The sequence below is a fragment of the Falco cherrug genome, chromosome 4 (genome assembly GCF_023634085.1).
Source record: "Falco cherrug isolate bFalChe1 chromosome 4, bFalChe1.pri, whole genome shotgun sequence".
Lineage (NCBI taxonomy): Eukaryota > Metazoa > Chordata > Aves > Falconiformes > Falconidae > Falco > Falco cherrug.
In genome coordinates this window covers 5,674,718-5,701,234 of record NC_073700.1, presented here as the reverse complement: position 1 = coordinate 5,701,234, position 26,517 = coordinate 5,674,718, and the positions used below count along the sequence as shown (strand labels likewise).

The 26,517-nt window shown below is 46.9% G+C and overlaps 1 protein-coding gene across 10 annotated transcripts; it reads left to right on the top strand.

Annotated features, from left to right (window-relative positions):
• The first annotated feature begins 1,147 nt into the window (after window positions 1-1,147).
• On the top strand, window positions 1,148-26,517 carry CARD19 (caspase recruitment domain family member 19). Of its 10 annotated transcripts, XM_055710283.1 has the most exons (7): window positions 5,247-5,528; window positions 7,543-7,677; window positions 12,119-12,261; window positions 14,175-14,328; window positions 18,085-18,144; window positions 20,015-20,086; window positions 21,766-22,304. In XM_055710283.1, the coding sequence occupies exons 3-7, from the start codon at window positions 12,151-12,153 to the stop codon at window positions 21,876-21,878; spliced, it is 510 nt and encodes a 169-aa protein (XP_055566258.1). In that variant the 5' UTR covers window positions 5,247-5,528; window positions 7,543-7,677; window positions 12,119-12,150; the 3' UTR covers window positions 21,879-22,304. The 10 variants fall into 10 exon arrangements, 8 of the variants coding, with proteins under 8 accessions (XP_027668420.1, XP_027668426.1, XP_027668421.1 ...); XM_027812619.2 differs by lacking the exons at window positions 5,247-5,528; window positions 7,543-7,677 and adding an exon at window positions 1,148-1,313; XM_027812620.2 differs by lacking the exons at window positions 5,247-5,528; window positions 7,543-7,677; window positions 21,766-22,304 and adding exons at window positions 1,153-1,313; window positions 26,267-26,517.

The window sequence follows — 26,517 nt, the reverse complement described above, 5'->3', positions numbered from 1 at the left end:
AATCCTTGCCCAGACACTGGCCCTTAATTCCTACAGCCTGTGGGCTGCATGCTGGCAGCACACCTTCCTTTTTGTCCTTCCCGGCCTGTGGCAGTCAGGTGAGGCACTGAGCTGGCAGGGTGATGGCTTCCATGTGAGGGCACCGTAGAACAAGTGGCTTTGTTTTCTCCCTGGAGTTCTGCGGAATGTCAGTTTGCCAAACTTGTCAGCGGTTTATTTACACACCTGCTTTAAGGGGAGGATGCTCAAGTTGCTTTATTTGCTTCCTGCCTTCAAAGTATGTCAATGTTTTGAGGTTTCTAGGAAAAAAAAATTAGGTTTGTATTTTTTCTCCTGTTTATAATGCGATTTGTACTTTAAAAGGGATCAGGTATTGAGCTAAGTGTGGTTTTGAACATGTATGTGAAGCTGGCTGTTCATTATCCCATGTACAACACAACAGCCAACATCTAATGTAACTTCCATAATGTTTAACAAGCTGATTTATGATCAGTATACAAGGCCTTATTCTATATGTTGACTTTCCCATTGTGCCAGGAACAAGACATACTCAATTTTTCCATTATCAGCATCATTTTTTTTTTTTTTCACTAATGCCATCAAAATTTCCAAGGATTGGGTGTCATACAGCATAATTGGTGTGCATGTAATTCACTCATGTAACGAACACAAGAGGTTAAAACTGACCAGAGATTTCCAGACCTGTGGATGCTCTGGGCTATGATCTCACCCAAGTCAGTTCTGTTCACATCTAATAGTTTGGCTTAGCTGGTCAGGACTAAAGAGCTGAGTACTTGGGGCACAGCTTCTGCCTTTGTGTTTGGAATCAGTGAATGGTTTTTGTTTACCTCCTAATGAATGAAGAAATAAAAGGTGGTTATACCAATTATAATATGACTAGACAAATAAGACTGGAAAGTTACCCATTCTATATGCAAAGCAAGCCTAGAAATTACTAGCACAAAAAAAAAATAAAAATAAAAAATTATCCCATAACTCCGAGTAAACAAACGTCTTGGGTTTCAGAGCTGATTACACATTCCTTAAAACCAACAGCAAAGTGTGGCTGGCTGCCAGGGGTGGAGGAGCAGTCCGCGTTGGCACTGCTGGGGGCTGTGCTTGCAGCCGTGACCTGGCACACACGGGAGGCCATCGCTGGCGGCATGCAGCCGGACATGCTCCCTCCCAGTTTACTTTCACTTTTCCAGTGACCTCTGCTCATCCAGGCAAGGAGGACAGCACTCCGGCTGCCCTGCCGCTGTACGTGTACAGCACAAACCTGTGAAACCTATGGATGATGCTCTACAAGACATGTAAGTGCCTATTTTTAATGAGGGACTTGGGCGAAATGACCGGTCTGAAAAGTCCGAATCTGCTGGAACAAAAGTGCAGAGCCAGGAGGGGCAGTGGCTCGGACGGGAGTGGCCAGCCGGTTGCTGCCTTGCCATTTTTTTTTCCTTCTTAGAGTCTGTTTTTATAAATGATTAGCTAAAACTTGCTGAAGGGAACTAAATGCGTAATCTGAGCTTTTAAGAACTATTTCATTGCATTTTCTTAAACACAAAGAAGGACTTTGTTAAAGAAACTGCCTGCGCTATCTGGGTTTAATTTGTTCCTAAAGAGATCCAGTCCTCTTCAGCTGTGGGAAAATAAGAAACCATATTGTGATTTAACAATTAACTGATAAAACAAGAAAACGCTACATGCCGATGCTGCCAGGACAAGGGTAATACTTAGTAAATCAAATAATTCACTCAAATAAACAAATCAGTCGGTTCTCGGGGGAAACAGCAATGGCTTTTGCAATTAGCTAACCAGAAAATACATCTGCTGTCCTTTAGACACTGGGAAATAAAACACTGCTGGGCAGGCCACTTAGCTTAGCAACTAAATCAGGAGATAGAAATCTGAAATGAAAAAGTTTCGGAAGCAAGCTGGGCTGTGCTCCCATGGCATACCTGCCGTCAGCAGGGAGCGAGGGCTTCGCGCAGTGCCGCCCGGCCCGTCAGCAGGGTGAAAATCAGCATTGCTCGCCTCAAAGACCATAAGGGTCTCGCAGTGCCATTTGCATACGGCACATCGCTGTGGCCAGTACCGAGCGTATGTCCACCCGATCCGGCTGTGCTCTTTGAATGTCATGGATCGTACCGTGGGAGGGGATTTGGTGGCCCAGCTCTGGCCAAGTGTGTGCCTCCCCGGCGATGTGCCCCCTGCGTGCGGATGGCCGTCCCTTTCCGCTGCCTCTGCCGTGGCCGGACAACTCCCTGAGGACCTGTCTTTCCAAGGCAAACCTAACAGTGATATGGCTGCAGAAGTCTTGCCTGTCATGGGCATGAGGAGGTGATATATTTAACCCTTGATTCTTGTATCATTATCTGAGCCTATAGGGTAAAAATATCTCCAGGCAATGTGGCACTTTATGCTGCAGCACTCCTGAATGATTGCTACTTACTTCCATTTCACTCACAGTGCTTGGAAACACTGTCTGCTAAAAAACATTTAAGATTTATATTAGAGATTTCAGTCTATGTCACATTAAGATTACTAGGTTTTCAGTTTTGAGGTTTAGATTCTGGTAGCAATTCCACAGAAACTTTTTAGCAGAGCACAAAATGCAGTGAATTCACAATGGTATAAAATGGTCATAAAAAGAAATCCTCAGCATGCCATACTACCACTGCTTATTAGTACTAGGCAACTCCTTCTGCTGTGATATTTTAATATATATATATGAAATAGTCTTAGAAAACTGTGATGGAAGGAGTTATAAAATTACAGTCTCCTTTCCATAAGGTGCCTGTTTCTGTTACTACAATACATTGCCAGAAAGCACTCTGATACAGGCATGATCAAGGTCTCCATGTGCAATAATAACAATTTTAAAAATCTCTTTTCATGCTGTTCAGAAGATCTGGATTCCTAAGGGTAAATGGAATAAACTCAGGATGTTTATACTCTATTCATCTGTCTTCCCAAGGACACGCACCATAAATGTCACAGCACTTGACAATACTAAAAATATTCCAGTGAGGGTTTTTTTCCCATGTTCTTACCCTTTCTAGAGATAAATAAGCTGCTTTCATTTGTAGTACAGGGTTATAGACCAACATTTTAAAGAGTAAAAGTGGGGATGCAGGTATCTCATTTGTTAATGGTGATGGCTATAATTGCGTGAGTTACAGCAGTTCTGGCTGTGCTCACCAGGAACTTCTCCGTGATGAGCTCCTCGGAGTCATGGCAAGGACAGTGCTGGGGTGGGATGCTGCTGTCTTTGGAGAGCTCTGCCAGGCTAGAAACTCCCCCCTGGCAGGGAAGGCCAGACACTGAAAACAAAGGCGAGAGTATCAGAGAAAGAAATTAACTGGAAGAAAGCTTGAGGTCTGTGTGGCTAACCCTGCTAGCTGCAATGCTGCCCCAGGACGTGCTAGCAACGCGCCCGGTAAGCCCCGAGCACCACCCGGGGCTGTGCTGGGTGTGACACTTCCTCCGTGAGACCACGAAGTGGCAGCACTCGCAAACTTCCAGCAAATTCTCTTTTTTTCATTTTTTCTAAGACCCCGGCTAGCTGGAGCTGTCTCTCACGAGAAGGCGTACAACATGTACCCAAGCGCAAAGTCAAGTCTTAAACTAAATCCTTTCTTACCTCCCATTTGGCAACTCATGCCTACCCTGTGGGCTTCAGAAGTCCCAGCCCGTCAGCCGGGCCATGGTGGCTTCAGCGCTGCAAGTTTCCCAGACACCAGACCACCACCCAAAGCGAGGGGCTGTACGTTTTACTCTCTGTTTATCCAGTCCCAGTACACTGGTATAGATTTTCCACATGCTTGGTTTAAGACGGCACGGAGGCAAACTTGAGCAAACCTTTCAGGATCTCGTGGACTAGCGGTCATCCCCACAATGGTTGTTTCCTGGGTAAGGGCACCTCTTGGTGCTTGGGGGCTTGCTGCTTAACAGAAGCAAACTGCTACTAAGAGGTGTCTGTGCAAGGGCAGTTGTGTGGTTGAAGCATTTTATGTACCAATCTGGATTCAGCTTTGCCTACTGTAATTTTAATCCCTCCAGAAGATCTCTGTCCCTCTTCAACATAAGCACTTTCATCATGGTTTCAACACAAGTCGCAATTACTAATCGCCCTCTGTCTTCGCTATACTAGAAATCTGCCTTTTCCAACATATTAACAAGATAGCAGATTTTGCAGTGAAAAAAAATATCTGTAGTATTAAATAATATATCCCATCCTTTACCACTATTTGTAAAGCTAAGGTTCAGCTTCACTCCTCTGCAGCATTCATTCCTAGGAATGCATGTTGTCCTCCTTACTTTGCTGGGTAATTAAATGCTGATTAATTTTTGTGCAAATGGGAGTTTTTTAGATGTACAGATTTCCTTGCACTTCTTGCCTCTTGAAGTTAATATATCCCAGTTAGAGGCTTCAACGCAAGTTTTTCTCTGATTAAGAGACACTGTCACTGCTCCAACTACCTGCTAAATTTGCGTTACACTTTGTCACTGCATTGAAACAAATGGGTACAGTGCTGCGGCACAAGAAAAACACAGATGTGATGAAAATGCAGACATACTCTGAGCAGTTGTGTGTGATGTCATGGGGTGTTTATGACGTCACAGGAGTGCATGACATCACGTGCAGTGTGACGTCATATGGACATGTATGACATCACAGTGGGATGTGTATGGCATCATGGGTGTGTATATATGATGTCATGGGGGTGTGACGTCACAGGGGATGTATATGACGCCATGTGGTGCCACAGGGGCATGTATGACATCATGGGGGGTGTATGACGCCACAGGATGTGTATATGACGTCACAGGGGTTGTATGACGTCATGGGGTGTATAGCATCACATGTGTGTATGAGGTCATGTGTATTTGTATGACGTCACGTGTACTTGCATGATGCCACATATGTGTGACATATGTGTATGACGTAACACATGTGTATGAGGTCATGTGTGTATGATGTCACTCTGAGTACGTGTGTAAAAGCGAACTGTGGCATCGGTCATTTCAAACCTGGCAGGATGCGGGTCTCGGCCCGCACCCCCGCGCTGCCCCACGCCCCACCGCATGCGCTCAGGGCACACGGGCCCGCTGAGGCCTCGGGGCGGTCAGGGCGACGGGCCCGTCACGAAGCGCTGCGGCGGAAGCCCCGGGCGCGCCGCTGCCCCACGCCGCCCCCGCACCGCCTGCCCCGGGCCGGGGAGGGGCCGCCCCGACAGCCTGCACCGTGCCGCAGCGCCCGGCAGCGCCCGGCAGGCCGCACCGCACCGCAGGGCCCCAGCAGCGCCCGGCAGGTCGCGCCGCCCCGCCCCGGCAGGGCCCGGCAGGCCGCCCCGCACCGCCCCGGCAGGGCCCGGCAGGCCGCCCCGCACCGCCCCGGCAGGCCGCACCGCCCCAGCTCCGCCGCCCCGCCCCGGCAGGCCGCGCCCGCCCGGCCCGGCGCCATCCCCAGCAGGAAGACCAGCAGCCCGCCGGCGGGCCGGGCAGGGCCGGGGCCGCTATGGCCGGTGAGTGCGGGGCGGCGGGAGCCCGGGGGCGGCAGGGAGGGCCGGGCACTTCGCCGGCGGGGCCGAGAGGCGGTCGCTTTCCGAAGGCGGCGCCGCCTCGCTGCGGGGCCGGGGCGGGGGCCGCTGCGGCGTCGCGGCCGCTCCCCGGGCAGCGCAGAGCGAAGGCCGAGCTGCGTGAGGCGGGGCCCGGCCGGGGGTCCCCGGGGCGGCGGCGCGGTCGTGCCAGGTCCCGCGGGCCGCGCTCCGGGGTGCGGCGGCTGGTGTCACGGGGGCGGGTGGGAGCCGGCGCCGCGGTGGCGGCCGGGGAGCGGGCGGGGTGTGTCCGCAGCGCGGCCGCCGGCGGTACCGTGGCCTGGGGCGCGGGGGCCGGGCCGCCCTGTGCCCCTCGGGGGGTCCCCGCTCCTGCCCGGGGGGCTCCGCCGCCGCGCCTGCGGTGCACAGGAGCTTTCCCGGCTGCTGAAGGGCCCCGTTGTTGTAGCCGCCTTCGTAGGAAGCTGGGAGGGCTGGGAACGTGTGTAACATCGTGTCGCACTCGAGTACCAGGAGCATTTTAGTATTTTGCTCACTGCTTTATTATTTTTTTCTCTTCTATTTTTTGAAAGATATTGCAGATAAAGATGAGGTACTGAACTCGACCACTGCCTGACAGGAGGTTGCAGCAGGGTGGGAGTCGGTCTCTTCTCCCAGATAACGAGCGATACGACAAGAAATGGCCTCAAGTTGCACCAGGGGAGGCTCAGATTGGATATTAGGAAAAACTTGCTTCATTGAAAGGGTAGGCAGGTGCTAGAACAGGGTGCCCAGGACGTGGTTTATTTAAAAGTAAGGTATTTAAAAGTCGTGTAAATACAGCATTTAGGGATACGGTTTACTGGTGGACTTGGCACCCTTAGGTTAATGGTTGAGCTTGATCTTGAACGATTCTCTGGTTCTTTGACAGCAGCTCATGGACTCTTGACTTCTGCTTACTACCGTGCCAGTAGCGCGGTCCGGGGGCAGTGGGTGAGTGTGGCTGGGGACGGTGGCAAGTGGTCCTTCACCTCTGTATCACCACTTCCAGCCCAGAGGAGAAGAGCAGTTGTTTGTCACTGGAGGTGCATTTGGTAACCAGTGCAATCTGATCCCCCCAGACCATTCTCTGCAGTCAGATTCCTTCTTAAATCCTCATCATCCCTTTCTTGGGCTCTTGAAAGGGAAAACCCCCAAATTAAATAAGCATTAAGCTTGCATTTTGTTGAGAGAGGCTTTTTCATCTCTTTCCTGGGATGCTTCAGCAAGGAGTTCATAGGGATGCATACAAATGGCAGGTCACATGTTTTCAAGGTTTTGGTTGTCACATTGCCTTTATAAAGTTTATGAAAATCATCCAGGAGTTTTACAGGAAGTTGCAGCTTGTGTTTGCACAGCACATACTGTCGAGGTTTCTGTGTGTTGTTGTGGAGAATGCCAGAGGGTTTGTGTCTTGAAATTTCTACGCTCGTGATGATCCGTCTGTTTGCTTGGTAAATTGAAGGAGGCTTTTAAGGGGAGAACAAACAAAACATGAAACTCTTAATAAAGATACAGTGGTGCCAGAGACAGTAGCAAGGGTCCCTATGTAAATACTGGGGGAGTTATTAATTGGAAAAGTCTGCCTGTCTGACTTAGGTGGTTGGCCAGCCCAGGTGTGGATGAGAGTGGTTCCATGTCGCAATTTAGGGAGGAGGGGCTGATCCAGCCTATGAATCTGGAATGCAGCTGGATTTATTCATGTAAAAAAATTCATATAAACATGAGGTGGCAATGCAGACCCCAGCCTAAGGTGGCAGGTCCCTAGGTTTTATCCAGAAAGGAAGCAAAAGTAGATCGTAGACAAACACGTGCAGGGGACTGCAAGAGACAAAATCCCATTTGATGTCCCTTGTACAGAAAATAACGTGGAGTCTTTTATGTTTATAATAATTAAGCAGAATCAAAATTACAAAGGGTTTTTCGACAGCCACTATAACCTGAAAGTTATGTTTTGTGTTATCAGTGCGTTGTGCCGGTGGCTAGTGACACCTTTCAGGGGCCAGACTGCTCACCACAGGCACATGGAACGAGAGTGCCAACACCACAGCGCTTGTCTGACATACTGGCTGCTGCCAGGATCTGGCATGCTGGTGCCTAGGTAAGGAGTTGTCTCTGAAAAACTCTCTGTGAACACACTGCTATTAAATTAGAAGGAGTTTGGGGAAGAGTGGCTGTGTCGTCTTTGCCATTTTTCCTGCAGGTGCTGTTGAAGACAGTGTGGCACCTTATGGTCACATACGATCAGATTTTTTTTATGAGCCTTGTTACTCCAAGAGCAGAATATATTTCAGCAGCCTTAAAATGCCAGCACTTAGTATAGTGGCTGGGTCGTTTGGCAGCTGTTGTCAGAAACCCAATTGTCCATTTGGAAGGAAGAATAGAGTTGTGTCATTTTACAAAGAGTTGCCACAGGGGTGATAATTTTTTACCTGCAGGTGAAAAATGATGACTGACTTGCTTTGTTTCTGTCATTTGCTGCTTGTGCATTTATCATCACCGACTGTATGTATTTTATTCTCTGTCTGAGGAGCTGCTGGCTACAAATAACCAGTAATCTCTTGCTTTTTCTCTAATATTTTTTAATTATACGTCTACTTCCTTTCCTTCCGTGTGTGCGGTCAGGTGCAGGCTGTGTATGTTAGTGTGGTGTACATATGCTGTATGCAAGAGGCTTTTTGTACTTTGGGTAAGAGAGAAAAGTAGGCGTGTGTGATGTGTCGTGGGCTTACAGTAATTATAAGGCAGTAACATGAAGTTATTAGTCATGTTTTCTTCTCAACTGTCAAAGACCATTCCTGAGCTTCCTGTCTGTGTCTGACAAGTTTTTCTTACCTGGAGGAAATGTAAATATCGACTTTTTTCTAAGCAACCTTTAGGTCAGCTTCGTTGCTGTGGTATTCAATCTCAGCTGTATTCGCTCCCTCTCTTCAGTGAGGCTGAGCTCCGTCCACTGCTCCTCCAGCTGTGTTGAAGCCTGCACACTCCTCCACTGCAGCTGCGTGCTTGAGCAAACCTGTGCCTGGGTCCAAAACCTGCAAACAGGGTTAAGCCCAGTCAGATTAATGTTCTAGCGGAGGAGAAGGTGTAACATCAAATCACAAATTCAGAGTTAGATACAATCCTCCTGCAGTCTGAGGGCATTAGAACGCCTGGCAATGCCGCGTCTGTGCCGTAAGCTGTGGTTAATTGACTTGGTCTCCCTGTTTTGCTGCTCTGAACTTTCTAGGCAGGTACTGGCTAACAGCATGACTGTCCTTTTAATGCTGGGGTTACTCCCGCTTAAAGTCTTTTTAGCATAAAGATTTAAATTTTTCCTGGCAGTAACTGTTGTCTCTTTGAGGCAGTGAGATAAAAGGTGGATATGCAAAATATCCCAGACAACCACTCCTTAAATCCTTAAAACCTGACAGCACATCAGTAGCCTTACTGCAGTCGTGAAGTTACCTGCTTTGGGGTTTCTGTTGCTTTAAAATCTAAATAATGGGCATGTTCAATATTAAAAAGCTGCTGCTTGTGTACGGTGATAATAAAACCTCGTAGTGCCACCATCTATACCTGGTGCATGGGAGTGAGTCTCTGCCATAACAGAGCTGCCGGAGTTCCTGCGGCAAGCTGGGTCCAAGAGCATCATGTGGTGGCTTCAAATGCACACGTGTGCTTTCCAGATACCCTTATCACTCCAAAGCAGAGTGCCATGCTCCAGCTTCTGGCATTGGTGGGGCTTTTTTTGTTTGCTTTCTTTAAATTTAGTAGCTGGGGCACAATTCTGCACTGGTGGGCGATGTCAGTGGGAAGTTCCACTTCTGTGGTCTACCAGAAGCCTGAAGCTGGTTCCTTGTGTGGTTTGGGCAAAGATTCCTCAGAGTTAGAGGAGACATGAAAGATCTCTGAAGAGAGAGGTTAGATACTGGAAAGGTGAGATACTTTTGCGCTGATTGATAACTGCTCTACAGAAATTTTAAACCTTGCACACACCATCCTAATGTACTGAAGTAATTTGGAGGAGGTGAAGGTGCAGACAGGTGAAATGTCTCTGTGAGAGTGGGGAGAAGGCAGACTGCTTTATGGGTGGCTCTTAAAAATGGAGCATCTCAGAGGATGGGAGAAGCATCTTGCAGATGTCAGAGCCAGGCATAAGACCTGTGCTTGGCAGGCACAATCTAGCAGTAGCCAGAGAGGCCAAGAGCGTGGTCATGTTCGCTTCTACCTTTTGGCTTAGATGGGAAGAAAGCATTGCCACCCCTGAAATCTCAGAGAGGCTTACGCCCTGCAAGATGGTGCACCAGCGCGCAGGGTTCCGGTGACAGGTACGACTGGTGATGATTGAATGAGTGTGTGTAAATGAAAAGTGCCGCAAGGACATGGAGTGCTCCTGACTGCTCAGAAAATGATGTTGGCTTAAATGCAGTCTTCAGTTGGTCACAGTTAACTTCACTGTTGTAATTGCTGCTAATAGACTTCTGCGTGCTGCCTGTGCAGGCATTGGTAATGACAAGGCAGCAACAGAGCAGGAGGCAGCGAGGGAGATGACACTTTGAAACTGCTTTTCTTTTACTTTGTATACTAATTCTACTGGATCCTTGTCATGCTTTTACTGCTTGCTGTGGTTGTTTGAATGTCGTAGTGTTATTTGAAGTTTAATTGCTCTCCTAGCTGGAAGAGCCTGGTTTAAAGAATGGGGTTTTAAGTTTGCAGAAGGTACAGAGTTGTTGGTGACACTGAGAATCACTACAAATCATGTAGCTGAGGCAGAAGGAGGAAGCTGCAGGGAGCATGGCACTTAAGTCCCCAAAAAGTATTTGCATGAACAGGCACAACTTCAGCTTCCTGGTCCTTGCCTCAGCCTTTAGCACGTGCCAGTGAGTTGAAGAGGGGAAGCTTAATCACACTGAATGAGATAACGCGGAACTTCTTGCAACAAAAGGAAGTTGCACAGCAAGGGTGTCTGGGCGATATGTTTCTGGCAGTACACTAAAAAGCTGCTTTGACAGTGAGCCGTGGAAACACGAGGCATTAGAAACGCATGGAAATAATACAGTGTTTGTATAAAAAGTAAGAATGTAACTGAAATCTTGTTGTGCCGGTAGAATCACAGCTCTCTATGCAGCATCAATAGCTGTGTGTTCTTGTTTGAATAGGAGGCACACTGGCACTGGACGAGTTATTAGTGCGTGATGGTCAAACTGGGAGTTTTTCCTGAGCTCTTTCCTGTCAGTACTGTTAGTGCTACACAGATACAGGGAAAGGACAGTGTAACACAAACACCACCACCACCCTGCCCCCCATCTCGATATAGAAAGGGCTGTGCATAGGTGCAGTGCATCGTGCCAGAGTTTTCTGGCTCTTTTCCTTCATTCTTTTATTTATCTTCTCTAAATCGCAGGGCACAAAGGGCTGACGGTTATGTGTTTTCTGATAGCCAAAATGCTGTAAGACCTATGCATTTGCTTTAAACAGGGAATGTGGTGGGGGTGGGGGTGTTTTGGTTTTGTTTTCTATGCTGCTTGGTTATACAGTGCTGTGCTGACATTTTAACACTTACTTCAGATGCAGTCATAGACATTCTCTTTCTAAATCTGATAAGGGCACAGTAACCCGTGGAAACAGTCTGTGCCTGTATCTTAATCTAGGGACTGTAGTCAAGCAGCTATAGGGAAGGCTGTGCTCCTGCAAAATCCATTGCTGCCAAATTGGAAATGGTGCCTAAAACAGTAGCAAGTCTGGATTTGTGTATTGGCAGAGGTTTGGGTTAGTAGAAAAAGGCGTTTTACTTGTATGTGTATTTGAGTGTACTTCCATGGTGAAAATGTATTGCTTTTTGAATGCTCTTTCTCCCCACTCCTGTGCGAAGGCAGAAGTTCTACCCTAAAAAACATCCTGGCTCTTTGGCAGAGATGCCGTTCCTGATGGTCTGGTTCTGTTTCAGTCTGGGTGGTTTCCGCTGGGCGAGTTGCTGAAGTCTTCCGACAGACCAAAGGCAGCAACGAACTCTTGGAAGGTTGGGTGATGTTAGGGCCAGATCACTGCAGCTCGGTCAGTCCTCAGCCTTGCCTGGCTGTGTGAGCTTCTCTGCGTCCCACCCCACCCCACATCTACACCAGAGAGAACCTCTCTCTATGAAATAGGTATTTACATAAAAAAAATTATAAAACGCATTAGTTTTAAACTCCATAATCTGACTTCATAAATGATAGAAAAATTATCTTCAGTGATTTAACGACTTTAGGACTGTATTTGATGAAATATCTGTCAGTGCTTGACATCTAAGTAACTTAGAACCTTCTCCCTTTGGAAAGAGAGAGCGGGCATGAGTGACCAGCCAGGAGTTCAGATGTGTGGGATTTTAAGTGGCTGGGTCTTTAAAAGCACGTGGCTATCTTGTGTTTCCCTAACAGATAGTTCAGCTTTCTGAAGTTTTATGATGGTGGTAATTCTATTTCAGCTGTTTAACCACTGTTAGGAAAATGAAATTTACAGATTTTAAAAATGGCTTGCTAAGTAACTGCTGTGGTTTGTTCTTTGTATTATTTTCTCTCTAGATCAGTCATATTGTCAGCGGCTGCAACACGACATGTATTTTCTTACAAGCAATAGCCGACTGAATGAGCAAGTGGTTGATAAAATTATTCTTCAGCTTAACAGAGTCTACCCCCAAATTCTTACCAATGCAGAAGCAGAAAAGGTAATCTGATGAATTTTACTACATTTCTGAATGTTGCATTGTTTTTGCGGGTCAGTAGCTCAGCTGCCTTCTTCCTCACTTGACTCTTGTTGCCACATGCAGCCGGTCTTCCTCACCTCTTACTTGCTGACTGGTTGTATCTGGGATCTCGTATCAGAGGAGAAGTCACAGGGCTGGCACATTCCCTGTGCCAAGCGGTTTTGAGAGAGGGCACTCTTTTTCAGCAGCAGCTTAATGCCACGGTCCTTGCCATGACTCTTACAATCACTCTGTGGGCAGGATTGCACCCATCGTGTGACCAAGTGCCCTGCATGCCTGCTTCCTCACATGAGGCAGTGTGGAGTGTCATGTCAGATGATCTGTGCCGTATCCAGCTGTGTCCACAAAATCATCTATATTAGCTTGTTCAGTTTTAGTTGCTGATTAATGGGATCAATAACTCTTTGAGTATTGGTACAGAAGGGGAGCATGAGTCCCACCTGTAAGCTGTGGGAAGTGAATGGAGTTAGTAACATCTTCCAGTGGTGCTGCTGTGTACGGAGGAAGGCTACCCTCCCTGGAACGAAGCTTTCAAAAATGGGTGGCTGTTTTTAGGGAGAAAGATCTTTGAAACTTATGTGGAGTGAAAGTTAAAGTCAGTTAAAAGCTTCCCAAGCCCTACTAATAACTGTTCGTACTTGCCCTCTGACTTTTTTGACTGCCTGAGGCTCAGGGTTTTGACATACCAGTATTTTAACATTAGGAAAGATAGATCTAATTCTGTCATAAATGAACTCCGTGGAGTTCAGAATAGTGTTTTGGTGGTGTAGAGCAGCGCTAAATTATCAGCTGAGCCAGTCTAGTTGCTCAGTTACGATAAACAGTGTGACATGCACAATTAAAGATCACCTCATTCCCTCAAGAGGATCAGAATAAATGCATAAAGAATCAGTGAAACATAGTTTGTGACTTCTGCACATATCAGACTGGAAGAAACTGCTTTCATGTAGGTCCAGGCAAGTTTCTGTCAACTCTGTCGAGTGTTGAGGAAGCTTACGGTCTCAGCTATATCCGGCAGACCTTGTGGGAATTTTGTCAGAATAAGGAGTGTTGTATAATGTATATCGCATTCCTGTCCCCCTAGAGCAGGAATTGATCCCAACAAAGTATACCACAAAGGTTATCTGTTTTACTGGTCTGAAATATGATGCTTTCTGAGAATGGCTTTGGACATTTTCCAGGTAAGCTGAAATCATTTGATGTGCGTAAGGCTAGGTACGCGTTTTCATTCTCTTTGTAAAGATTCATCATGGTTTGGGCTATAGAATGAAAGTACTTTCTTCTGCAGCCTCTTGCTGTGTTGCCTGAGTAATGAGAGTTTGTACATGTTGCACTGGGTATGCAGCAGCTAATTGTGCTGGAAACAATGAAACATGTAATCTTGGGATGATGAACACTCCAATATTGGGACTAACATAAGCAGCATAAAGTACTTTTTTGAGTGATCGTTACTAGGCAACTAAGGGGAAACTTGAAGACATAAAAACTTATTATAAGATTTGTTGATATTTTCTATCAACAGCTGTCAGAATCAAATGGTAGAATAGCAAGTACCATGTTAGTTTGAATGCAGAGAAAACATTAAACATGGAGTAGCTGTCACTTCATGAGGACAGAAAAAAGAATGAGGGAAGGCAGAGGCAATATGCTCTCCATCGAGCAGTGCTGATGAGATTGAGCTTGGTGTCTTGATGATGGCTGTGCAATGCGCATACGGCCTTTTTAGGTTCCCCTCATTTTTTTGGCCCATTCTTTTTAGCAAGTGAAAAACAAGCTCCGTATCTTCACTCCAGGCATACTGTAAAGTGATGTAAAATTGATCTCCAAGTGATGTAAAATTGATCTCACTTCTCATGAGTGCTTTTCTCTTTCAGTTCAGGAATCCAAAGGCATCACTCCATACCAGACTTTCAGATCTGATAAAGCACCTTCAAAAGAAAGGAGACAGACACTGTCAAGAGTTTTACAGGGCTCTACAGATCAATGCTGAACAGCTGTATAATGACCTGCCAAGCAGGAAAATCTTGAGTAAGTTGATTTGTAAGTTGTGAGTTGTGGATTTCCTCATGTGTATATTACAAAACCATGTTTCAGTTGAGGTTTGGGTTATTTAAATAACCCGTTTAGGTTATTTGAATATTTTTTGGTTATTTTTTATTTGATTAATACTTAATTTAAATAATTAGGTTATTTAAATAATTCTGAATTCTGTTTGATTTGAATTTTCCAAAAGCCGTAAGGGGATTTGACTGAATAGTTCTTGTTACTTGTTGAGTAATGTGGGCAGTCCAAAACTCTTTGATTGTTTAAGTGCAACACGTAAAACAGCAATATAACTCTCATGAAGTGCAATTTGTCTTTTCATAACCATTGCTTCTTAATGGCTTGTTTATATCCTCTGTGTTGATTCTGATCCGTAGCACATAAGAACATTACAAGCCACTGATTTGTTAAGCTTAAAACTCTGGTGGCCCAGAAGCTTGGCTTTCCCTCAATCCATAAATCTCCTAGTTGTGTCTAGTTTAATGTGAAACAAACATCCACAGGCCCTGTCAAAGAAGAGCTGTGATACTGATCATGTAAGGCTTGTTTGTGCAGCTGACAGGACTGACCTGGTATCTGTAAAGCTGCCTCCCAGATACAGACGTATGTACTTTAGAAGGACTGAGCCTCAAACAGATTTGGTTCTGTGCTGCAGAGGAGCTCATTTCTTTAAGGAAAAGTATCCAGCCTGAGTTGCCAACCTGTGATAATGCTTGCTGTGTCTTGGTGTTCCTTCTTCCTCCCCCAATGGACTGGAGAAAACTGTGTTCCAAAAGGATGAGAAACAAGTTCGGGTATCCTGTATACTGAAATTACTTGAGGAGCTTGAGGGAAAACTCCCACATTTAAGTTAATGAAGCTCTGGAGGGACTGCAGTTTAAGAAATCCTTATAAAGTATCTTAACAGCACTAATGCTTCACCGGTCAGTTGATTTCTAGTTGTCAGAAACCCCACAGGTAGGTTCCAGGGGAAATTTTAGACATGCGGGTCAAACTCCAGTAAGATGCAAACTGTTACACCAAAACCCCGTAGGTTAGGCCTCTTTTATTTCTGGAGTGAATATGGCGTATAAAATTGTAATTACCTGCGAAGATACTGCATTGTCTAGCTTTGTTTCACCTTTCATTTTGAAGGAAAAGGTTTGTATCTCCCCACCACAAATAAATACCAGTGGAAGCTACACCATTTACCTGCTGCATTCGCAGGGCGGCTGCAGAGTTACCGCAGGTCTCCACATCCATACCCGAACCCTCTTGAACTGGGGGAGTCTGAGCCCATCCATGCTGCAGAATCTCAGGTGAACACAAATCCCAGCTGATTCAGCCTTGCAGCAGCTTTAGGGCAGTGCTTTTGATCCGATGTTCCCCCTGCAGAGTCGTGCCCTTTGAGGGAGCAGGCTCTTCAATCAAAGAGTCTTGGATCTGTTGTTTTTACTCTGGTAGAGCTCAAGAGCAGCAGGTTTTTCTGCCACCCTGCCTAGAAGGCAGCAGACAGCCTTTATTAATTCAGATCAACTTAAGAAGTCTTAGTGTAGTTACTAAGAATAAAATTTCAAACCTGTGTTGATGGTTTAGGAGTTTAAGCTCTGTTAATGTTCAGTAACACCCAAAGCCATTTCTGAGAATGGATCTTAACGTACGTGTACACAGTAGCCGAGGCCTGACCGCGTCCATATAGATGCGGCTGAGTTAGATCATATAGATGGGTCTGGATTCAGCCGGCTGCTAGAAATAGCACAGCTGTGACCAATACCCATGCAGCTCACACTGGAAGTTGTGCAGGCGCTGTGCAGGTGAGCTCTCATGCTGCCTCGCGCTGTTCTCATGCCCGGCCAAGCCAGCTGAAAGGGAACCTGCGCTGGGTGTCTGCGCGGTGTTTTCATTTGAGCTGGAGCATAAACATCTCGTCCTTGCACCTGCTACACGTGGTTACTTCTGAGAGCTTTTACTTGGGGAGCCAGTCAGGGTTGGGGCTTCTCATGTGCAGACTGTGCGTAACCAGTGCACGTGCTAGAAGCGCTTTGCAGAAAAAATAGCGTGTGTGGTGCCCCCAAACTGTTGTGCTGCTTTGGCATTATGCAAGGGGACTCCAGTAACCATCGTAAGTCATTAACTTCTCTGTACCTGGGTACACTCTCTTACGTTACCATCCTCAAAATGATGAGAATAAATAGCCGAGTTAAAATCCTACTGCACGCTGAGGTCCTGCAGCTTCCTTACATCGACCTGAGGAGGAGACGGTGAGATGATGTGTGGGTGTTTGTTGCTTCTTATGAGTTAAGTGACTGAGACAGATGTCTGCATTCTGGATGGAATAGTTGATGAGCATCTGTGTGGCACTTTGAAACTGCAAACGATTTGATTCTTCAGGAAAAGCCCTCCCTCTTGGGTAGGAGGTGTTATTTCTCATTTAAGTGAAATGGGACGTTTTGAATGTTGAAGGCATTATCCTTCAGACCTCTAAAAAGTACAATGTTTGGGTTACTCAAACGTTGCTCTTAGCAGCAGTTACTCCATTTGCCAGATGTAGCACAGAGCATTTAGAGAAATTATACCCTCATTGTAATTGTGAAGGGAGGAGGGACCCCCGGGCCGGGGCGCTGTGCTGAGCGCTGCTGGGACGGGGACAGGCGGTACCGGGAGCAGCTCCCGGCGGGCCGGGGGGGGGGCTGTGCCCGGGGCGGCCCCACGCCTGGGCAGGGGGAACCCCCGTTCCGCGGCGGCCCGTGCTGGGGGCGGGGGCTGGCGGGGCGCTGGGCCGGGGCACCGCTGGTGCCGCCGGGGGGCGCGCGCGGCACGTGGCGGGAGCGCGGGCGGCCCCGCCCCGCCCCCTGCTGGCCGCCGGCCGGTGGGGCCGCACAGGGCCGCGCCCCCCCCCGCAGCCTGGGGCCCGCAGCCCGCACAGGGTCGTGTCCGCCCCCCAGCCCCGGGGCCCGCCGGCCCGCACAGGGTCCCCCGTCCCGTCCGCCCCGCCCGCTGCCCCGGGGCCCGCGGCCCGCCCCGCGCCCCCCGCAGCCCGCCCCGCAGCAGGCAGGCTGCCGGAGCCCGATCCGCGGGGGGTGCGGGGCGCGGCGCGCCCACCTTTGTTCCGCCGCTGTTTGGAGCCGGCGCGGTGCGGAGCGGTGCGGAGCGGTGCGGAGCGGGGGGCCGAGCGGGGCTGCCGCGGGCGGTGCGGGGCGCTGGGGGCAGCACCCCCAGGCTCCCGCGGAGCCGTGCGTGCCCGCACCCCGTCCCGGCCGGCTGCGGAGCGAGCTGCGGGCGCCGGGTGCGCCTGCCGATGCCCAGCGCTACTGCCGGGCGGGGAGAGCGGCCAGGCGTCAGGCCGGGGGTGTTTGTGGCCACACTGGGTTAGCAACGGTGTTTATCTGTGTTAATTAAATAATTAATTAGTTAATGAACTCTGTGTGTGTGTGACCCTACAGGTGTCCGGCGTGCAGCAGGCGCCGATCTTGGGGGAGCGGGTGTGATGTTACTCATGTGCTTAGTGCTCAACCGCAGCGGAGGTGCCGCCGCAGCTATTTAGAGTTGCGTTAAAATGACTATGCACCTATATTCCTTCAATCAGCATAAACCCAGATTCAACTATAGAAATTATTTACCTTTAGAGGGGGTTAATATTTTATGTCAAAATCGGATATTTTTCTGAAATGCGTTGTTTTGCACAATTTTGCATGTGCTGATTATGTTTGTTGGTTTGCCTGAGCTGAGTACTAACTTCTCATGTGTTGCTTTTATTTCTAGAAACCACAGATTCCACAGAGATAGACACTGACAAGGAGAAATATATGCTAAATGACAGGGGTAAATAAATGCATACAGTGTCACCGGATGGAATGGCTTTTCAGATTATGATGCAATTTATTTTATCATGTAATTTGCTTTTCATGTAACAAATAGTTTGTTTTACGATGTCTTTACTGTCACAAGTTAAGTGGAATTAATGGAGGAAAATATACTGAGCTGCTGTTGAGGAAACCAGTGCCAGGAAAATCAAGACACTGTAGAGTTTAATCAATATTTACAGTGGTATCTTTACTCAGTTACAGCTAAACTCTTTGTTTCCTAAGATTTCTCCAATGATGGAATAGTAAGGTCTGTTCAGCTGCTGGTAGCGTCATTGCGCATATAATTTTCCACTTTTTAAAGTTTTTTAAGCTTTCCATTTAAGTATAAAACATTTGAAAACAAAGACAGGAAGGAAGATAAGCAAGGGTGAATTTAAATGCATTTCAGATTAATGTATTTAAAAATATATTTTCCTTAGGAAAATGTGTTAAATTTTGCCCCTTCTTCTGTTCAGTGCCCAGATTACAGAGGCAAATATTTTGTTCACTGAAAGATATTTTGAAAAGGAATTGAAGATCTGAAAGAAAGCTGAAGAATTTTCCAAATTGATAGCGAGCTATCTTATCATTTAAGTTTCACCAATGTTTTATTTAGTACTTTAGGTACGGTTATGAGAGAATAAAAGCACCTGCTATGAGCTGTGCCTTTTGGCCAGTTTTCCCTGAGAGGCGACTGAAGCAAGGGGCAGAAACACAGTTTCACTCCATGTATATTTTTGCCTGCGTTGTTGTTACTTTGAATATTGAACCAAAGTGCTATTCCGATTTTTCACGTCTCTATTGCTGACATCAGCATAACAGTACAGGAAGAACAGAGGAGGTGCCTGGAGATAAGAAAATTAAATCATTTCTGTTCTTTCTCGTGCTGATGAAAGAGCTGGCCTCAGACGGGAGATTGCCCGGCTGCTCGTCACCCCCATTGGGGTTGGGAGACCTGCACCCAAAGGGGCAACCGGGTCCTCGCTCCTTCGCTGTTCCCCCCTTCTCTGCATGGGCAGCCCCCCAGTCTGTTAATCTGCAGTACGTTTGTCCTTAAAGTGACAGGTGCAGTTTAGTTGTAGCTGTATTCCTAGTGAAGTAGTAAATATAAATAGAATATTAAATAATAAAGAAGCCAATATAAATTTTTATGAGGTTTTGCCTGTGGCTAAGTGTGAATTAGATAGGTTTTATTGAACATCAGTACTGAACGTCAGCGATAAACTGCATGTAATTCCTAGGCAGGCACATGAAGGAAATCTTTCCAGTGGGGGATTTGTCTGAGGTGTGCCTGTGGCTCTGCTTTTCAGCTTCCAGCAGAACTGTAAAGAAGAATATTTGCTCTTGTCATGAAAGTGGAATTTGTGGGACATCTGTGGGGAAAAAACAAACCCCTAAAAACCTGTTTCTAAGGGACTGCAGTCTCATACGAAGCAGTCTCTTACCCACAGGCAATGCGTTGGCCCAGTGGGGGCTGCTTACAGAGTAAAATGCTACGCTGGGTGGTGAGGTCCCAGTAGTCTGGTTAGTATCTTGTTATAGCGTTTAAAGGGATTTTTGCACAAAGTTTTAGAGTGACAAAACATCCGAGGAAGCTTTCACTTAAATTTCATAGGATATATAGCTAGATGAACAGTGAATGGTATCAAAGCAACTGTAGTAAAAATTAATTACAGTATAGTAAACGTGCTTCATAGTACATTAGCTAAACATACATAATTGTGAATGTTAGCTTCATTTGAATACACTTAATTATGCATATTAATAGCAACCGATGATTTATGAACTGAGCTAAACTTCCACTGCTGTGTTCTGTCTTAATGGCTTTCTTTTTATGTTTTCTTTAGGTCCAGTCTTTTTCCTCGCTTGTTTTAGTGTTGCTGCAGGATTTGCGTTGTTTTGGTATTGCTGTAACTCAGGTAATCTACTCCGGTGTTTTCTGTCTTGGTTGCCTTACTTTAGCACGGGGCGGGAGAGCAGCATGCCTCTTGATCTAACATGGCTTACTTAATAGAGCAGGTCAAGGTGTCATTATTCATTAATGAGGTTAGGATACAAATTGTGCTTCAGACATGCTGAGATATAAATAATGGATAGTTTGCCTACAGAGGATGCCTCAAATAGGGGCTCTTTTTAAAGGCAGTAGTCATGTGAGCTCCTGTTGCTATAGAAATGGGTCGTGATTCCAAGCAGTCACAAGACGTGCCCAAACCTCCTGGCTTCCCCATCCCTTGGGAGCTGGCTGAAGCAAGACCAGTGCCAGGGCCAGAGGACGCTGGCTTGATTTGCTGTTGCTGAGCCCGAGCAGCTGCAGCCATTGCCCCTGTTGCTGGCTCTGGGTGTTAGCTCTCCCTGTTGGCTGGAAGCTGCCTGCTTCACACAGCCAGCAGAGCAGAGCTCCTGCTCCTCTTCACTATCCCACCTTCCGCTCACCCAGTGTGGCTGTGAGAGCGACAGCTCTTAGCAGAAAATGCGTTGATGTGTCCACATGGATCAACTTCAGCAAAGCAGTGAGTCAGCACTCGTGGGAGAGATCCAAGGGGGAGAGAGTGGCTGATTCAGAGGTGTCACTTTCTCTGGTCTTCTCATGGGGGTTGTGGGAAGTGCCAGTCTTCACGTGGGGAACAGAATCCAATTTCCATTTTGGTTTAGTGCCTTCTGCTCCTCATAACCAGTCACAGCAGTTACAGTTGGACGTCATTCTTTCCTGGTTTTTTTTCCCCAGAGCTGTAGGCTACAGTAGCACCAGTTCATGGACGTCTCAGGTGATGTGAGTCTGGGCTGTGTTACCCTTCATAGTCTCTCAACTGGACTGTCCATGGAGTCAGGGTTTAAGGCTAAAGGGGACCGTTAGACCTTTGAGGCTAACCCATGTGTTTCCTTCATGAAATTCACTCACCAGCATTTAATAGAAGCATTTTCAGAAAAGTATTCAGGGACTGTTAGCAAAAAAACCAGAAAATCCATCACTTCCCTTGATCCCAGTTAATTGTCCATAGTGTTGCAGGTGCGTCGTCATCTCAGTTTGAACTCCTTTCAGCCTCAGCCTATCGTTTTTGTTAAGCATTTCTCTACCAGATTGCAGAGCCCCTTAGCCCCTTGTTTCTGTACCAGCTGACATTCTACATTTTCTCCCTGTGGAGGTCCCTGTGCCTCAAGTCAGCGATTCATCTTTATTTTTGCTAAAATTACCAACTAATCTCTTCAAGTCTTTTGTTCCAAGGCTCTTTTTTCCACTTTTTGAGGCTGTTCCCTGTAGCAGCGCAGTATCTCAATGCCCCATGTGTAACAGGGCCGCCAGACCTGGATGTGGTGTGCCAGGCTTGCACCCTCCGGTGCTGTGCTCAGGTGTGTGGCTGCCCCCTGACCTAACTCGGTAATCTTCCCTTCATGTCTCTGAACTTGCAGCCATGAATCCAAACAGCTTCGTCATTCTCCTGTCTTGGCAGTTGATGTATACAATATTGAAGGAAATGGGCTTTCCTCTGGAGTAATTTTTTAAATTGAGTTTTATTTTTTGTAGCTGCTGCTTACTAGCTAGAATGAAACTTAACTGTGTTCACTTTCTCTTTTTCCTCCCGTCTTCATTCTGTTTTAGATACGAAAGTCGTAGGAAGAGCCAGGAGAATCTTGGGCTTTTCTCCCATTATCATAGGAAGACACGTTAGAAATATTTGTATGTTGTATTTGGAAGACATAGCAAGAAACTAAGGAAAAGCTGCCTCTTCGCTTGTCTGTACAGTATACCTGCCAGGGGAAGACAACGGTGCATGAAAATTACTGTACTCTACTCTCATACCAAAGATTTTATTAACTAGATTCATCAATAATTGTGTTGCTTCAACATGTATTCAGAATTTCAGCTATATATGTCCTTCCTTATGGAACGGACCATTTATTTTTGTAAATGCTTATTTTAAAATATTTATCATTTGGATAAAAAATATTTTTAATACAAACCTTAAAATTATATCTTAAGTGATCATGGGTCTTAAGCCATGTTTGCATATGTGTTTTATACTGGAATGAAGGATCACAACTGTTTAAAGAATGCTAGCCTGTCTTTTGTGAGAATTAATTTAAGAAAAGCACTTAAAAACCCCACATGCTCTCAAAGCCTTACGAAGAAATGGATTTCCATCTCAGGGTTGTCTGTTTTGTCTAGATCCTTTCTACCTGCTGCCTGAGCTCAGGTGGGCGCTGGCACCTGGGAAGTTTATCAGTGCCAGTTACCTTTGTGTGTCCCTAGTACTTGCTGCGTTTTCTAATTCTGCTGCTCGTGCCTCACGCCAGCCTGCCTTGTTCACGTCCACACGCAGCTGTTGGCCATGGTTTGAAGGTGCGGGAGCTGGTGCAGACTGGTTCCCAGCCTGCGGAGGGTCCCAGGGGCTGGGATGTCCGATCTGCACTTCAGACTACCCAGAACATTTTTCAGATTTATTTAGCTTTTACTTTTTCAGTGAAATGTTTTGCATTCTATATATCTAAGAAACTGAAGTAATCCGAGATACTTTACAGGGACTTAAGTTTTGTGACATGGGGCTTCTGTATGGCCAGAAATAAGTATGCTTACCTGAAGAGCCTGAGGTTGTTCATAATGTCATCTGATGATGATACATTGAAAATATGATATATTTGTGAGATATGATACGTCTGTGAGTTGAAACCTGAAAAATTTGCAGAAACCATCGTAGGACTAAAATTTGTGAAGGAGATGCAGGGAGACAAGGCTGCGGGTGAAGCAGCCTGGGGTTGCTTATCTTGCTCCTGCCTAGCTCAGTACAAATGGCTTTCCTCCTGCAGAAGGGAGAAGCCAGTAGTTCTGAACTGGCTGTGAGAAATTGCATTTTTAGTGGATAGTTCTTCAATTACGTGCTCAAGAGCATAAGGAGCTGGAGGAGGAGACCGTGTCCTTGTACTCGGTGAGAAAGACGCTTTGTGGCTCTTCATTCACTCACTGACTGAAGAGATTTCCAGATCAAATCAAATGTCATCTGAATAAAAGTTGCAGCTGCATCACAAATTACCACGCACTGGATGATCCCATGTGAAATTTTCAGTCATTTGGAGTGGTTTTTCTCAAAACAGACTGAAAATTGTCTGCCAGCTTTAAACTTTATTCATGCTACAAAAATGTCATCATCTTCTCCGGGGCAAATAATCTTGTAATAATTGTATTTCTTTCTGGGACAACACTCACACGATAGTCCAGAGGAGGAGCTGGGTACAGGGCCAAATTTTCAGATGAAAGACCCAAAGAGTATGTGCAGGAAATGTCTTAGAGAGGTGAAAAAGGGCTCAGAGGACCCTGATTTTTCTCTTCTGATAAAACGTTTTTGCCTATGGCATTGAAGTGCAGCTGGGACACGCGCCAAGCCCACGCGGAGGTAGCCACAGTCTTCGTGACGTTAAATCTCCAGGACAGACGGTGCGTCTTTGTGGCGGATGCTGGTGTGAGTGCAGCTCGTCTGGAAAACCCAAGTGAAATCGGATGGGCTACAGGGATAACACTACAGCCGAGACTGTAAGTCAGGACAAGCTGTTTGGTTAAGTATTTATTCTGACTGGGAAGCTGAGCTCCCCGTTGCTGGGTTTGCACTGCGCACGGTGTCTCCGCCAGCCACGTTCACGCTGGCTTGGCTGTTTTCCCACAGCTGCAGCCGCTGGTGTGACTGCAGAGCTGGCGGTCCCGACAGCTCCGCCGGTTAACTGCAGCGCCTGACGGAAGAGTTTTCTGCGCGGACAGGCAGACATTCCTCAAAATCAGCTGTGGGCCGAGGGAGGTGATAAGCACTTACTAGCCTGATTGCTGCCCTGTGAAACGCTAAGAGAGATGCCGTGCCAACAAAATAATACCCAGCTGAGCGGTTTATTCAGACTTTGCCTCTGCCTCCACCCCACCGGCTCTTGCATCTCTTTGATCTGATCTCCGCAGGGACTCTTAATTAGGGAGAAAATGGTGATGAAGCTGAGCACATTTCCCACAGAACTGCCTAACCTCCAGGCTCTGCTGCCCTTGTTACACAAGGGTCTGCTGTTGTGCTGCCCTCCATCTTGGGAAGTGCTTTAATATTCTCTTGTTTTCTCTCTGCCTTGCCTTGTGTTTAAGGTGACAACAGGTTGAGTTTTTTTCTCCAGCAAACCAGCTCTAATTTGTAACATTTGAAATATTCCGTTCTGCACTGCTGCTTACCTCTTAGAGCAGCCCCCTTTTAAGGGACTAGGAAAAATAGCTCTGAAATCTGAAGGAGTTTTAAATCTTTGCCTCAAAGCCAGCCTTGAAACTTCATTAGAGGAACCATATTCCATTTTACACAAAAAAACCATTATTCATAGTAATCGTAGCAGTCGCATCTCATTTTAAAGCAGATGCAGAGACCTTATTGGTGCTAGGCACGTTCTTTCTGTTGAGATTTTTTGCCATGTTACCCTTTCAGTAACAAGTTGCAAATTGTTGTGAGCTGTTACTGAAACCTACAGAAGTTACGGGTGCCTTATTTCATCTGAAGGTGAGAATCTGCTGCGCTTACTGGCTCAAGGATGCCGTGCAGTGCCAGGAGCCCTCTCGGGTCAATAAAACTGCTCCAGGAGCACGCTGGCGGTGCGGTAGCGTGTGGTCCTCCCAGTTCCTTAAACCAAGTGGCTTGCTTGAGCTTTGAAAAGTGTATGGAATAGGAGAGTTTACTGAAGGCTATAGTTATATTTCTTCCCTTCATGAGGTTGCTTGAGATGAGGATGCCTCTTGGTGGGGGTGGGGGTGGGAAAATTAATCCAGGATGAGCTCTCCCCAGGGTTAAGGCTGGGAGGAGAGAGGAAAAATGCATCTTGGTTCATCCCAGTGTTGCCAGGTAAAGGACCTGACAACAAAGAGTAGAAAATAATCTATTCCCTTATTAGTGCTAGTTACCAATTAAAAAAAGTGAAAGTGAGGCTAGCTATAAAACTGGCGTGTGCGTAGGTTGAGGGGCATTCTTTTTCTTGGAAGATTTTTCTTTCAGGAGCATGGAATAAACTTCTCTGTAATCACATCTATGCAGCGCACGCCGAGAGCAGTTGAAGGGATAATTCCATCTTGGTTTCCTGGAGGAAGCCCGTACGTACCTGCGTGGGAGTCGGGTCCTTGTCGGGAAGCAGTGTTACTGGAAATAAGTAGGGGGTCGGACGAGCCTGTCTAGCTGCAGAATTCCAGCTTCCCTGTCAAGTCGGGAATACCTTGGCGTTTGCTGCTGAAACCGTGGTGGTGTTCAGGGAGGTGCTTTGCTTCGTGTGCGGGGAGGTTGTCCTGGTGGTACGAAATTCAGCAGGTGGCACGTGCAGCGCGGAGGCCGTGCTGCGTTACGGGCCAAGGAGCTGAACGGCTGCTGCATCAGCTGGGGAGCTGAACGCGGCGCTCGGGAGGGAGGTGAGCAGGGAGAGGCTGTGGTCTGCGGAGGTGGGAGCGTGCAGGTTCTAAAGCAGTTGGCTCCTCTGCCAGCCTGGGCTGTGCTCTGCAGCCGGTGCCTCACGCCAGGGACCGTGGTCCCGCTTTGCTGCCGGAACGACTCGTGTGGGCATTCCTCTGGGTGGGGGCTGGGTGAGCTCCCTGTGCTCCAGGCTGGAGGCCTCCGAGACCCAGCCAAAAATCATCTCCCTTCCCTGTCGTGGTACGTGGGAGTGGCCTTTTTGATTTAAAGTCAAGCTGAGCTGCCTCTGCTGTGGTGGTGGCACCAGGGCGATGGCGACCCGAGGGCAAGGCTAGCTGGCGCTGTGCCCCCAGGCGGAGCGTGCAGGTGGCCCCACCACGTAAACAGTAAAGGCAGAGTGATGGGGCCATCTGCGTGGGAGAGCTGGGAAGCGAAGTGACAGATCATGCAATGAATTAGCAGAATTCCATTTAAAGACAGACTGCTATTTAAAGTACTTCAGTGAAGTACGATGTGCCTGCAAGCCAGAGCTGGAATGAAGTGATGATTCATTCTGGGACATACTGGGCTACTTTATAGCTGCCGGCTGGCGCTTTCAAAGCTGCTGAGGCAAAGTTACTCTTTTTGTTTCTTGTGATTTTTATTTTTTTTCTGATACTGTAATAAATTGAAAACTTATTTGGTCAAAATTTGCAGTTGTGGATGCTTTTCACTGCTGTTCTGTACGCCCAAGTGTTACTCCAGAGAGATGCCATGGCTTCACTGTGGAATCGGCGTTGATGTTACACTAGGAAATGATAACACTTTGCTGTACTTCACCGGTCCTGTGTTTTGTAATTCCTCCTAATGTACATCTTCTTGAATTCTGTAGAAATTAATCGATTTTTTTTTTAATGGGATGAAGCTGGCAATTAAATTGAAATAAAATCTTTACTGAGAAAAAAAAA